The 14,287-nt window shown below is 40.6% G+C and overlaps 1 protein-coding gene across 1 annotated transcript; it reads right to left on the bottom strand.

The window, feature by feature from the left end:
* Window positions 1-647: 647 nt before the first annotated feature.
* LOC132030186 (protein TIFY 5A) lies at window positions 648-2,601 on the bottom strand. Its single transcript, XM_059419714.1, has 3 exons — window positions 2,396-2,601; window positions 1,828-1,921; window positions 648-1,150 (listed from the first exon to the last, which is right to left on the bottom strand). Exons 1-3 carry the CDS (start codon window positions 2,482-2,484, stop codon window positions 965-967), a joined length of 369 nt encoding a protein of 122 aa, XP_059275697.1. The 5' UTR covers window positions 2,485-2,601; the 3' UTR covers window positions 648-964.
* Between the last annotated feature and the right edge of the window lie 11,686 nt (window positions 2,602-14,287).

The raw sequence follows: 14,287 nt of genomic DNA, 5'->3' as shown, positions 1-14,287 counted from the left end.
ATCTTAACAAGACTAATGAAAGTTATATTACATGAGATGCCTCAAACTTCAAGACGCTATCTTAAGACAGAAAGCAGGTTGAAGTGGTTTACTGGTGGTGACCCCAACTCAGCTTACTGGAGATTGACTATCAACAATATTCAAAATGAACATATATGGCTATAGATAGATGGATTTTGTCTAGCTTCATCAATTTCCAAAAAGAGAAGAACTGATATTTTTTATGATCCAACCTGATTAGGTGCCTTTTGCATATTTAATTAACTCCAAGTTAGAAATTTTTGTACAGTTGGATATCTCATAAATCTTGTCCTTAGGGTCTATATATTCTAGGACCAATGACATTCAACTGATCTTTTGTAACAAAGATCTATCTTTCAGTTCATAGTTAGGATCGATCGGAGTTACGCATTTTGGTACCTCCTTCAATTCAAATATACTCTCCTTTTTATGAAGATAAACAAAATGCATATTTGGTTTTAAAAGATAAGGATTGCATCTTTAGGATAAGTGAGGATTAAACTTAATTACTTTTTTGCTGCTTTACTTTTCAGATAACTCTAGCATATTTTCTTATGAAACAATCAAGCAGAAAGAAGCAATTCGTCGTTTAACAAGCCAAGGGAAAGATATTAAAGAATAAAACAAACATATATTAGCAAAATATGGCCTAATTCATCCATAATATTTTTATACAATGAAAATATTAGGCCTCGGGCCTAAATAAGTAAGCGTCGGCTATATAAACCCTTATCGATCATGTTTCCCATTTAAATTCATTTCAAGGCTAACATCCATAATATTTGTATGAAAGTAGTTATAACTTACATATCTAGAACATGTCATCAGAAATGACATGAAAAAAAGATCTGTCTTCGTTATCACAATACCACACTAGAAGAAGGGAAAAAAAGAAGAAAGATAAGTAAAAGACCATCAGATATTAGTACTCCATTGTCAGTAGCTAGTGATGATATGGAGAAGTTGCTTGAATTCTATTTTTTCTCTTCTGTAGAAATCCTTGCAGGGATCTCTTCATGGAAATGCTAGTTTGTGATTGTAACAAGGGTGATGGTGGCTCCAAAACTGATGATGGTGTCTTTGTTTTCTCCTCCATTTCTCTACTTGCGAGATGTATTATAGCTCTAGCCTGGATTATCATAAAGAAATAAATTAGAAAATATGACATAACTATTCATTTATTACAATTGTTTTTTTTTATAGAGAAATCAAAATTTTCAGAACGGATATTATCGATATATTATAATTCGTGTTACAACAAATGATGACTTGCTTGTAGGTTACTAATTGTAGAGATAAAATGAATTTTCAGTCTCTTTCTAATCAAAATTGTGTTTGCTCCTATAGTATTTAAGGAAAAATTTAAAACATGTTTTCTTTAACCAAAATCCATCCTTTTCTTTTAATTCTTGATCCTCCCCCCTCCCATAAAAGGGGGAAAAAGGGGTCGAAATATTTATTTTTTTGCGAATTTCCACGAAATTTCAGTTTAATATTCGTTATCAAATTTTGCTGGACCCCTTTTCCACGAAAGTGACAAGAAGTTGCATCATTTCTAATAACACGAGAATACAAATTCAGCCGACACTGTATGGATGGTGATTTCCACTAAACCACACATTTAAATGGAATTTTTGTATTAATTAATCTTTTATGGAGTATTATATTATTATTAGGCTTATTTTTATGGATGATATAAACATCAAATGCATATAAGTTTTTTCTAATAATACTAATACTTTAATTGTTACCTCATAAGTGATCATATAATGTAAGAATTCTACTACTAATAAAACTTTTCCGTACCTGAAGCTCAGTAGCATCAGAAACCACAACTTTTCCATTGTAAAATATCGTTAGCTGCTGTGGTTGCTTCTCTTCGGGGCTTCCTTTACTCCCCCTACATAAGGTAAAAAGAAAAGAAAATGTTCAATATTAATATTGGCATTTTTCATATGCGCTATATATTCCATATAGGCGGTATGCATTTTTCTGTTATAAGATCAGTTCGATAATATTTTTACCAATATCCGGTGTTTATATCTCGAATCATCTAGCTCTTTTGCATGGTTAGGTAAAGATTTGAGGTTCAAATATGTATTAATTAACTATAGTTTACCAATAAGAGTGTATGTGAAGACATGTTTCATCATTAGGTTGGTGTAAACGTGGGTATATGTAAGTTTTTACTAGTTTGGTAAAAACAGAGAAAAAGTAGAGAACACTTTCTCTTTAATATGTCTTATGCATTGCGAATCCAATGAATCGTAGCACAAAAACGAGTACCAGACACCGATAGGAAAAAAAAACGATAAAAAAACAAGAGGGAAATTGAACTTCAACACTCAAAACATGCAGAGAGAGAGAGACTTACATGGAGATGTATGGAGTCGAGCAATCTTGAGGAGAAAAAGAAACACAAGGAGGGACGAGCCTTAGCTCCAAGTTACAGTTTCTTCTCATCTTAATTAATCTTAATTGAATTAACTTTTGTTAATGAATGAAGCTTTGAAGAACAAAATATTAATGAATTAATCAAGAGCAGAATTTGGAAACAAGTTAAAGATGTGATAAGAGAGAATGAAGAAGAACAAAGACCCTTTGCATTAATATAATAGTACTACTTTAATTTTAATGGTATTTTAGATATGGTTGAGTTGGGTGTGGGGGTCATGCAAGGACTGGATTTAATATACTTTAGTTGATAAAATAGACGCTTCAAACATGAATATCACACTTACATAGAAAAAGGTGTAAAAGAACATGTACAGAAAAATTGCACACAAACAGCTGCTAATTAAACGTGATACATGTTTTCCTGTGACATCGGGTTTCACCAAAAAATCAGTTAGGGATTTGTTTTTTTGGGGTTTGAAGATAAGTGAGCCGTATCCAATCCCGAGAACTCCTTATATGTCCGGAGTAGCTTGGGTCGTGATATAGATTTTTACAAATAACAAGGAACAAACTATGATTCAGATGGCTAAAAGATGGAGATAAATATTGTTTCAGTGTATATTGCCAAAAAGAAAGAATCCTTCTTACAAATGGTGAGAGCTGAGATATATTCTAAAGGAAGCCTTGCTTTCCTTCTAACCTAAGCTACCATATATAAGCCCAAACCGAACCCTTTTATCCCTATCGTCAGGGTGATGTGACTTGACCATAGGCCCACGTGCGTCTCTGCCGCAGTGCACTGATCAAGGGCTGCGAACATGACCCGAGTTGGTGGGAGTGGAGGTCAGCTGTACTGATGTCCTGGACTCCTCTGAGTTCCGGGTCATGAGAACCGGCCCGGGAGCATGTTTTGCCCACGGATAGTCCCTTTTAGCTCTCATGACCATGAGAGCGGGGAAGTGGAAAAATCACGGCTATTTTAAATTTTAAGCAAGAATTTCGCAAAACGTCATCAAGTTCCCCATGATTAGACGCGTTGTCAGGGAAGCCTTGAATATGCCTGTTCATTCATTCGGCAACATCGTTCCTGAGGCTTCGATTAATGGTTGCAGGGGCAGGCGTGCTGCTTCGTGAATTGAGGCCAATAACTCCTTCCTCTATTTATGCACCCTTTTGATCCTGTTGGGATCCTTAGCGATCCTCAAAAATATTTCCACCCCCAAATCTCTTCTTATTCTTCCGATTTCCCTCTCTTATTTATTTTTATCCTCCTTCGTACCAATTAAAAGAAAACCATGTCTTCTTCTTCGTCTCCTTCTCATAATCGAGCCCTTGTTCTCTCTGAAGAGCCGCTGAATAGGGCTTTTGATGAACTTTCCGATCGGGGACTGACTCTTCCTCTGTTGATACCCAAGAGATTGATTTGGGATCTACCACTGCGGACATTGTCCCTTCTCTTCTTAACTTTTCGAACGACTTTCGCTCTAGCCAGCAACTGAGATCTGTCTTAGGGATGCGTTCCTTAATATCCGAGACTTTCATCCGCCAGGTCTGCCTTGATTGTCAATGGGGTCCCCGGTGAAAGTCTTCCCGGCTTTCCGAGGAGAATGCCGGTGGCATTTCTCACCATACTGGGCGTGTCGATGATTTATACCTACCCTTTCACCATAGGCTTCACTCTGCCAATCCACAAAGTGATCGAGGCGTTCTGTCGCCGTTATCAAGTGTGCGTCGCCCAAGTGGCCTCCTAAATATGAAGGATAGTGCAATGTATCCAGTTTCTAGCTGACCAGGCCGGACTTCCCTTTATATTGAATCATTTGCTTCATCTGTATTCCCCTCGCTTGTTTCGAGGGGGGAAATGATACATTTAGCCTCTAGGGGCTCCCGGGGCCTGATCACTAGCGCCGAAGACAACCATGATAGGGGTTGGTACAATCGATTTATGATGACGCCCACGGACCTGCTACATCATGTGTCCACTGAAACTTTCTGAGCTTCGATGGGCAGTGCACGTACGTACTCCACGTCGGGTTATTCCCTTCCTTCCCCCCTTTTTTCTTCTTCTTCTTTTTTTTTTTTTTAAATTAACTTCTTGCGTTGACAGGCGCCGCATCTATCCCCGATTTCACTTTTTCTCAGTGGTTTCCTTTGAGCAAGATTTCACGCCTGACCTCTTCGGTTAGGTGATGGACCTTCTGTGCGCATCCCCCGAGGTTGAGAGGACTTGGAAGAATATTTTTGCTGATCGCTGGAGATGCAAGAACCATGGTGAGTATAGGGCAAAGCTCATTTATCTTCTGTCAACCTCTTTTACCCCCTTTTGCCTCACCGAAACTTTTCTACAGGCCTCCCCGCTCGTGGGTCATCGCCTCGATGGTTCCCTACTCGGGAGGAAACACAGAGCAATATTGTGCTGGCTGCGGCCGCCACCTCGAGTTCTTGTAAACGGAGATCCTCGGTACTTCTACTTCGGAGGGGATAGGTTCCCGTGTCAGGACCCGCCGTAGGTTCGCCCAACATTCGCAAGAAGCCATGCAAGGGGTGGTCAATTTAGATAGAGACGGAGAAGGAATGGTGATTGGCAAAGGTACCGGGGGCCCATCTGCTGCAGCTGAGGAGATTCATCCTGAAGGAACCGGGGGCGCTCCGGATGATAAGGGTGCAGGCCCTTCAACTCGGTCGTCGTCCCACGATGGACTTGGTTTTGACTTGGAGGCGTCCCTTTCTCGCTTGTCCAGACTATTTCTTCAGGTACGTAGTTGATCTTCTTCATATATGAGCCTTATTATTCTCTTGCGAAGGATCGGGTATGACTTTCTCTATCGTCACTTATGCAGGGTCATGCCAGAAATGTTTATGTTATCGATAAGGTCAAGAGTATGCCTCCTCCTCCGTCAGAAGAGTTGGAGAGAGTGAAGTCCGAGAACTTGTTCCGCCGTGATGATTTTCAAAGAGCGACTTCTCACCATAGGGCAGCTGCGGAGAAGTGGCGAGAAGCCAAGAGGGCTTTATCTGATCGGGAGAGGGCTTTCCAGCAATTGACTGCCGCTCATCTGGAGATTCAAGAGAGGGCGAAGGGCCGAAGCAGAAGAGGTTGTCGCCTGAGGTCGGGTGCAGGCTTTGGAGGCTTCTCGGACTTAGTTCTGGGCTCATCTTAACCGGTTACGACTTCGTTGAGCTACTGACATCACCGAAGATTTTTTTGTCTTGAAGACTCGAGCGGACACTCTTCAGGAGGTTCTCAAAGGTTATATCACAGATATTTCCTCAACTCTGACAACCACCGAGGTGGACTTAGCTGCTGCCAAGATAGCTCTGGAAGACATTCGTGTTGAGAACCCCCTCCACTTCCGATGCTTCTGATGAATCTTCAGGTGGTGAGGATGTACCTCCCCCTACTTAATTTGTGACAATGCTTTTTGCAAGCCTGTGTGCCCTTTTTTAGGCTGTAACGGACTGCGAGCCTTTTTTTCAATTGTTTTGGAATATTCGGGCCAGTGTGCCCTTTGGGTGTTTGGTGCTGGAGCCGTTAGGCTCCTTTATCTTTTCTTTGCTTCTGTGAAACATGATACTTACATGTTTGCCATTGCTTCCATGTTTTACTTTTACGCTTTGAAATGCGCTTTGTTTGCAACAATCGTGATTACTAGTAATCTCGTTGGCTTTTATTTTAACAACTTAACCGCCAAGGCATGACATTGTATGCCGTCCCTGCCGAACTATGTTCATATCTGGGTGTTGGTGTTTAAGTCAAGAATCAATGCCCGATGAATGCTTTTTTTTACTTTAGCATTTTTTGTTTGAGGTCGTCATTCTCTAACTCAATCCGGGCATGTCACTTCCGGAAACACTTTTTGTGATCAAGAATTAACCCTCTGATTCGCAATAAAGGGAGGGGGGGGGGGGAGGGGCCTCGGTTTTGGTCTTTACGATGGGAAGACGTCTCAATCCCATTTAATGGCACAAAGGTTTATGAAACCTGCACGCTCGGAGGCTCTAAGATCGTATCGTGTGTTTAAAGCAGTGTTACAGGGACGTGGGCCTCCGGGTTCGGTTATGCCTTGAACGCTTTAAGCCCATGAAATACATTGTTTAGGAGAAGTTTGAGGAGATAAGTGTAGATTCTTATTCCATCCTTGAGTTTGCGATGAGATGGTCATCTAATACGTATATGAGCTTCTTACAAAATCTTAATTAGAGCATAAAGAAAGACAGGCAGGGCGCATTTTCCACCCTCCGCAAGTCCCACTCCTTTCTCTTTCAGGGAAGATTTGTACCCTTACGGCCTTGCTAATTTACAAGCATTCTGTGACTCTCTGAAGACTCCGATGTCAACCAAATTGTAGTGTGCTTTTGAGAAGTTACCTCATTATAAACCTTGCCGGTAAAACCCGATCGGGATAAAACCACGGTCAAGGAAAAGAGTGCAACGCGGGGTCCAGAGCCGTGTGCAATGGATGGACTTTGGAGTTCAACCCTGCTTCGGCTGCTTCAGTTGACGGGCTCAAGTCACGCAGGGCGATTGTCCCTGTGTCCACCTCCTCGAGGAATCTGATTGGCTTTTTACCGCGGGACACAAAACTGCAGCGTTGCAACCTTGATTAGGCATCCGTGCTGCCAACAATCTTGTTGACGACCAACTGAGTATCACTTTTCGGCTCTATGCTTTCAACTTCGGGCCTTTGAGCCAGTTTCATCCCTGCATCTATGGCCTCATACTCAGCCTTGTTGTTAGTTAAATAAACAAACATTCAGAAACTTACCCGATTATGGCCCTTGTTGAGATAATTGGGGTGGGCCAGGTCCCATTCCTTTCGTGCCGACGAACTCACCCTTATGCATGACCCATTTCTCGAGAGCGGCATTGGATTCTCAAATTGCTTTCTCATGGGCACGGATCATCGAGCCTGAGCTGCAGTCGCCGACGGCAAAGTCCACTGGGGTTTGTGGGTTGATAGCAGCCCGAAGTTGACGAGCGATATCATAGGCGCATATCTCAATCGACCAACTTGCCGATTTACCTGAAAGCGCAGGTTTATGCAACATGTCCCTTAAAGAGAGAGTTGTAACCCCGTAAACCGGGTGACATTGGAAGAGCGGCCTCAGTTTTTAGGTCGCGATCATTAGAGTCAAGGCCTATTTTTCAGCTCGATCCCGAATAGAGCCTTACGATTATAATAAGCAGGAGATTACATATTTTTTCCCTTGCGGGTGAGTCTAGCGCTTACTGTGGTTTCCAAAGCAGCTAAGCGGATAAACAAGGATCCTCCTTCTTTCAGTTTAACTAACAGGGGCTAATTTGATATAAAAAAAAAAAAATCAAATCTCCCAAAGCTCTTTGTCGCTCCGAGATCCATTTGCTATCCTTTTTCTTTTTAAGCTTACCAAAGAATTTTCTAGCAATGCTTGGATGACCACGATACACATCTTCCTAGCGAAGCCATTCTTCCAATCACTGCTGCTCCTCTCGGCGTTATCGAGGATGCCGTGACCGTTCGACGGACCTGGACAGATTCGAGTTAACCTCGACGCTACTCTGCTAGACACTAAGCGAATCCAAGAATTTATCGGAGCTCTCTCCAAAGACGCGTTTTCTCCCTAACAGCTCCACGCTCCATGAGCCGAGCTACTTCCTCTTTGGCGACTTGACTGCGTTCGTATATGAGGTGCCTTCTCTGCTTAATTGGCTAGCATTCACGCTTACACCCGCCAGGAAGGATATATCTCGAGGGACACCCAGTAACATCTCGAACCCGACCAAGCGGCGCCATGTGTTAAAAACCGGCGCTTTCCCCACAACTCGGCTCTAGGCCCGAGCCTGTGCATACCTATTCTTTTGCGTAATCGGACAATACGCGACAAGCTCGAGTCCTTCAAGCATGATACCCCCTATGTTTGCCTCCTCCGGAGCAACAAACACTCTACATATCCCTTCCTGCGAACTTCCGTTGAGCGGGCCTCTTACCTGTTGCGCCCCCTTTTCATGCTTGGTCACATGTCAAGCTCCGAGGTCAGCATTCTGTAATTGTTAAAAGTCCTCATCCCCACGGTCGCTTCAAACCTGCGGCGCCGCTTTCTCTACCGTGCCTCCGGTCCCCCGAATCCCGCCCATCCCCGCGGCGGGGAATTTCACGACTCCTATGGAATTGCAGAGGACTACCTTCATACCATGTAAGGCATGAGGCATTTCACCATCCAAGACGTCGAATAAGGCCTTTGCTAAGACCCCCTGCATGTGTGTGACCAACTCGATCTGCCCTCGTGTAGTCTCACCGGGACCGCCCGAATCCGGTCGATTTCGATAACCGTAATCACTTCCCATCAATCGCTTGTCTTTGAGAACCTTGAGCTTGCACCACGTTCACGCGCTTTCCTCGGATCGACAAGCACACGCTTAATGTTAAAATAAGAAATTTAAAAAGATATTACCAGGGCGTTAGTGCATGGTCCCAGAGGCTATTTTCGCCGGTTCGACTAGGCCTTTTGGATAATGCTATAGCGATCCTCCCTTAAGACCATCCCCGATTGGTCTCGTGGGTCAACCTGCCGCGCGAAGTCCCGCCCTCTCCCCCGTATCTAAGTCGCTCATTCGCAGCCCTCCCCCCCCCCCCCCCCCCCCTCGATCGATCCGCTTTCACCTCGCAGCCGTAAGCCGCCCCCGCGCACCCGTGCTGTCCCCGGACGACATGATACTCACACCACGCCTCCACGCGCGCCATCGGACCGGATCGTGTTGTCGTTTTCACCGGGAACATTGCTTCCTTCATTCTCCTCATCGACATGACTAACTCGATGGCTTTTAAGCTAAATTTATACGATGCTATGCTTGGTGGAATCGATCTATTCAGCGGCGCCCTCGGCAGTGGCATACTAGATCTCCCGAGCTAGTCCACGTTATGCCATGGTCCACGTATTCTAGTCCTCCTCTGAATAAGAGCGGAGTTCGTACTGCGTCCATAGGGGATCGTTCCATGTTTCCTCGCTCCTGCCTCTTTATGAAAGGGAGAAATTTCGGGTATCTGACTCGCGCGGGTGCGAGTTCTCTTTCTATCCCAACGATTCTCATGAGATCTGTGCTTCGCTCAGCCAGCTCTGATTCCGCCTGACCCGTGTTGACTCCAAAAGTTCCGAGTGTTTCGATAACCTCCTAGTTTCCTGAAAGGAAATGGACCGGTGCTTCCCCAGTCAAGGAATCCAGAAGCCTCCCCATGCATTCTGCCAATGCGCCTTTCGGCGCCAAGACCACGGCTAACGTTATTTGCAACGGGGAGGGGGGGGGGGTTCCTCTGCTACGTGTACCTTTTTCTTTACAGGGTGAGGGCGTCTTTTCCTCTTTTTGAAGTAGCGCCTCCAGGAAGCATTTCCTTACTTTTCGTTGAGTGGCTAGGATGGCCTTCCCTGGATAGGATCTCACTGCGGACTTCCACCAGGGGTGGCGCTACCTTCTTTCTTCCCTCTAGTTATCCAGTCCCGGGCTACTTTTGTATCCCGGATTTAGTCGATTTGCCGACCGTGTGCACCGCAGGTTCCTTGTTTCGATGGAAGTGCTGCTTCCGGAAGCACTGTCAATTGATTCAGGCATAACCAAGCGCGTTCTGTCCCAAACAGCTCCAAACGTAATTGGGTTTCAAGGGATTCTGCTATGAATCAGGACGGCACCACAGCTGTCTATCCCCACAGACGGCGCCAAACTATTTTCAGTGAAATCGGGCTTCACCAAAAAATCAGTTAGAGATTTATTTTTCTGGAGTTTGAAGACAAGTGAGCCGTATCCGATCCCAAGAATTCCTTATATGTCCGGAGTAGCTTGGGTCTTGATATAGACTTTTACAAATAACAAGGAATAAACTAAGATTCGGATGGCTAAAAAATGGAGAAAAATATTGTTTCAGTGTATATTGCCAAAAAGAAAGAATCCATCTTACAAATAGTGAGAGCTGAGATATATTCTAAAGGAAGCCTTACTTTCCGTCTCACCTAAGCTACCATATATAAGTCAAAACCATACCCTTTTATCCCTAATCATCAGGGTGATGTGACTTGACCATAGGCCCACGTGCGTCTCCGCCACAGCCCGCTGATCGAGGCTTGCAGACATGACCTGAGTTGGTGGGAGTGGAGACCAGCTATACTGATGTCCCAGACTCCTCTGAACTCCCGGTCATGAGAACTAGCCCGGGAGCATGTTTTGCCCAATACAATACACGAGGTTCCCTTTAATTTTAATTCCTATACACTAAAAAAAAAATTTACACCGTCACCTTTCTTTTGGTCTTTATTGTAGTGGTCCATGCACGTGTATCAGCCCTCATGTATTAATTAAAAATAACATAGTTGATTCCATGTTTGGTAGCTTTTAGTTGCTTTGTAGCACATAAAGTCTATATGGCGTTTGGTTATGAATAACTAATTATGAATAATTAAATCGTGCATAATTATCCATAATTACTACTTATATATATACATAATTCTAACCAAAGAACCACACGACCTCTTATTTATTTATTTATTTATTTATTTATTTGTTTATTAGTATTTTCTTATTTATATATTTTGGAGTTCTTTCAGGAAGAACAAACTAAGAGGGATTGGAACTTATTCAACCTGCTTAGTTCCGAAAGTATATAATCTAGCTATATGCATTCCTTTGACATTTGCGAAATCATTCTTCAGCTTTTATGTGTCCTTTAAAATGGGCACAATTATTAGGACCGCTCAATAAAATTAGTGATCTAAAGTCAAATCTTAGTAAGAAGCTTAAAAAGGACAGCCCGCTGCACAAAGCATCCCACTTTAGCAGGATCTACCTGCTATCTTTTATAATTAGAGATATTTGATAACTCTACTCACTAAGACTTAGATAATAATTTTAAAAGAAACATGCATATATAGATGGCTAAAATAGATACTTATTTATTTTCATAGGCTAATAATCAGAGGCGGATCCAGGATTTAAATTTTATGGGTTCAACCTTTTAAGATTCTTAGTTGAACACATTATATTTTATAAGTTATGGGTTCATGACTACTACTTATTGCAATTTTAATAATTTTTTAAACATAAATTTATGCTCCTTGTCGAAAGTTGGGGGTTCAATTGAAACCCCGTCTTTAAGGCTACATACACCCCTGCTAATAATCAAATTTTGTACCAATAAATAGGTATCAAAATAATTTCATACATTTCAAATACATCAAGTCTATTTAATTTGAAATGAAAAAAGATAGCTAAATCCACTCTTTATAAGAAAAGATCAATTCTAAAAAATACTACAAAATTTTTGTTTCTAATTATCAAAGTCGTCTTCAAATTGTTCATTTTCATATATTGTTTATTCATTATTAAATTCAGGTTATTTATATGAATAACCTCTATCACATTCTAAAAGATAAATATAAAATCTAGTATATTTTATTAGTAAATAATTTTATAATATTTATATAACATAAAACAAAAAATTTTGGGGCAATTGCTTTAGCGGTTCCGCCACGGAACCGGTCCTGACAATCACTTTTTGGTTCACATGAATTTATGCATGGATGTTGTCCAAATTAATCTATATGTAAGGATAACATGGTCGTACGTGAATGAATTTATGCATGGATGTTGTCCAAATTAATCTATATGTAAGGATAACATGGTCGTACGTAAATATAATAACCCAACAATCGAGTTGGGATTAAATTTCGCAGAGAGTAAGGTGAAAAGGACTGTGCTACTTTGTGTGCAAAACTCTATTTACTGAAGCCTAAGTTCCTAAGATTTATTTGAGATTTTTGTCGAAACTAAAAGAATTTTTAACTACGATAATCTAACAAACACTGAATAAGTGTCTAAAATGAAGAGTTGTCACCAAATTAAGGAAGTCCTCGGGTTGTGAATTGTGATACCTTAGTAAGTTGTGAATGTTAATTGGTAATTCGAACTTGCTTGATTCGAATGGGCTGTAGTTATGACATCAATGTATATACCAGTTTATCCAATTAATATTTTCTAATATATATTGATAGGTCCCCTCCCTAAATTTCTACTCGCCACCTTCAACAATACAAATTGCTCTCCTGATAGACACAATAATGGTCTCTGTAAATGATGAAAACCTCTTTATTAACATCATAATCGATATCTAAATTCACAAAGTCTACTGGGTAGATGAACTGATCCACTTTTACTATCACATCACCCACTGCTCATATCGGCCTCCTCAAAGGCACCATCTGAAGTTCCATAAACGTGGGTCTTAATGCTTCCCCCAAATCACAAAGGGTTTTAGCAAAGGTGTGATTCCCAATTTACAAATGGTAAAAGCATCGGGTGTTAGAAATTCTCTGTTTAGTGGAATCACATATTTAATATAATTGTACATAGATATGCTATCAATTAAGGACGCCCATTTTTCTGATCTAATAAAGTGTTATTTTTATAGGCTATATACAAATCTTATATTATAAGGTATGAATTTTATATGCCAGAAACCTAATTAACTTTTAAGTTATAATTGATGGGTTCATAACTGAAGAGTTACGCCTCCTCTGAAAGGTTGCATTTGAAGAGTTGCGCCTCTTCTGGAAAGTAGAAGAGTTGCCTGATTATTATATATTGGTTGTGGTCCCTAAGCATGTTACCAGTTCTTTTCCTCTCTGTCTCATTAAGAGAAGTATATATCATAAAGAACGTAACAAGACTTAGAAGATTACGATTTTTTTCAATTGATTCTTACAATGGATCAAAGGTAAGTGTCTTTCTTATTCTTCTAGATTTATATATCTGTCTAATGATTTACTTGCGATCCTGTACGGATTGTTTAAAGTTTTCCAACAAGTGGTTCAACGCACAATCTTGTTAGATCATTAGACGTGATTTTATTAGTTTTTCGGGATCAAATTTAGGTATGAAAGATACTGTGTTTACAAATTCTAGCTTATGCAGTTTTTCGTGTTTTACTTAAACTTTGGTGGGAATTTTCTGCTACGTTCTTTTGGGTTTTTTTTTTGGCATTTTTATTATTAAATAATGATCAAGAGTGTTTTGGTTTTGATGTCTGAGGAATGCGAAAGTGAAAGAATAAAATAATAAAAAAAAAAACTGTTGTTCTTACTTTTGCCGCAAAGAGGCATTTGGTTTGACACTCTCCGTTCATAACTTTTAATTGTTATGGTATACCTTAAAGAAAGTATTAAAATAAAATTGTTGACTTGACAAACAATAATCTGTTCGTAAAGAATAAATTTGTGACAGATTTTGCCGTCTTTTGTTCCTTTAAGTTAAACAATTTTTGGCAGATCTTTTCTTGCTGTTTTCCAGCAATTTTTGCAGATTTTTTGGCAAAAGTTTTTGGCTGTTTTTGCAAATTTTTCCTGCTGTTTTTCTACAGTGTTTTGCAGATTTTTTCGGCAGTTTTCTGCAGATTTTTCCTGCTGTTTTTCTGCATTTTCTTGCAGATTTTTTTCTGCAGTTTTATAAAATAAAATTTAAAAAAACTGTACGCAATTTCAATTTTTGTGCGTGTGTATATATATATATTCTCGGCGATTTCTGCCGTTGTTCAGTCTTGTGGATGGTTTAGTTGGGTGTCAACTTAAACTAAAAAGTATTCGCTATTTCTGCAGGTTTTTTCTGCAATTTTCTTGCAAATTCTTCTGCAGTTTTTTTTTTTTTTTTTTTTTTTTCGGCGCGCAGTTTTTCCAGTTTTGCATATTTGTTTTCAGTTTATGCAATTTTAAAATATTATTTTGGTTTAAGTTATTAATCTTTATTTGACGGTTTCCTTGAGATTGATACTTTAAAGGGCTAACCAAAATAAATTGGAGGACAATTTAGTGTCATAAAAAAATTCAGATCTAATGAGATTTCAGGAGTTGCCAA

The sequence above is a fragment of the Lycium ferocissimum genome, chromosome 1, assembly GCF_029784015.1.
Source record: "Lycium ferocissimum isolate CSIRO_LF1 chromosome 1, AGI_CSIRO_Lferr_CH_V1, whole genome shotgun sequence".
NCBI classification, from domain to species: Eukaryota; Viridiplantae; Streptophyta; class Magnoliopsida; order Solanales; family Solanaceae; genus Lycium; species Lycium ferocissimum.
Note: the sequence above shows the minus strand (reverse complement) of the source record. Positions and strands in the feature narration are given on the sequence as shown.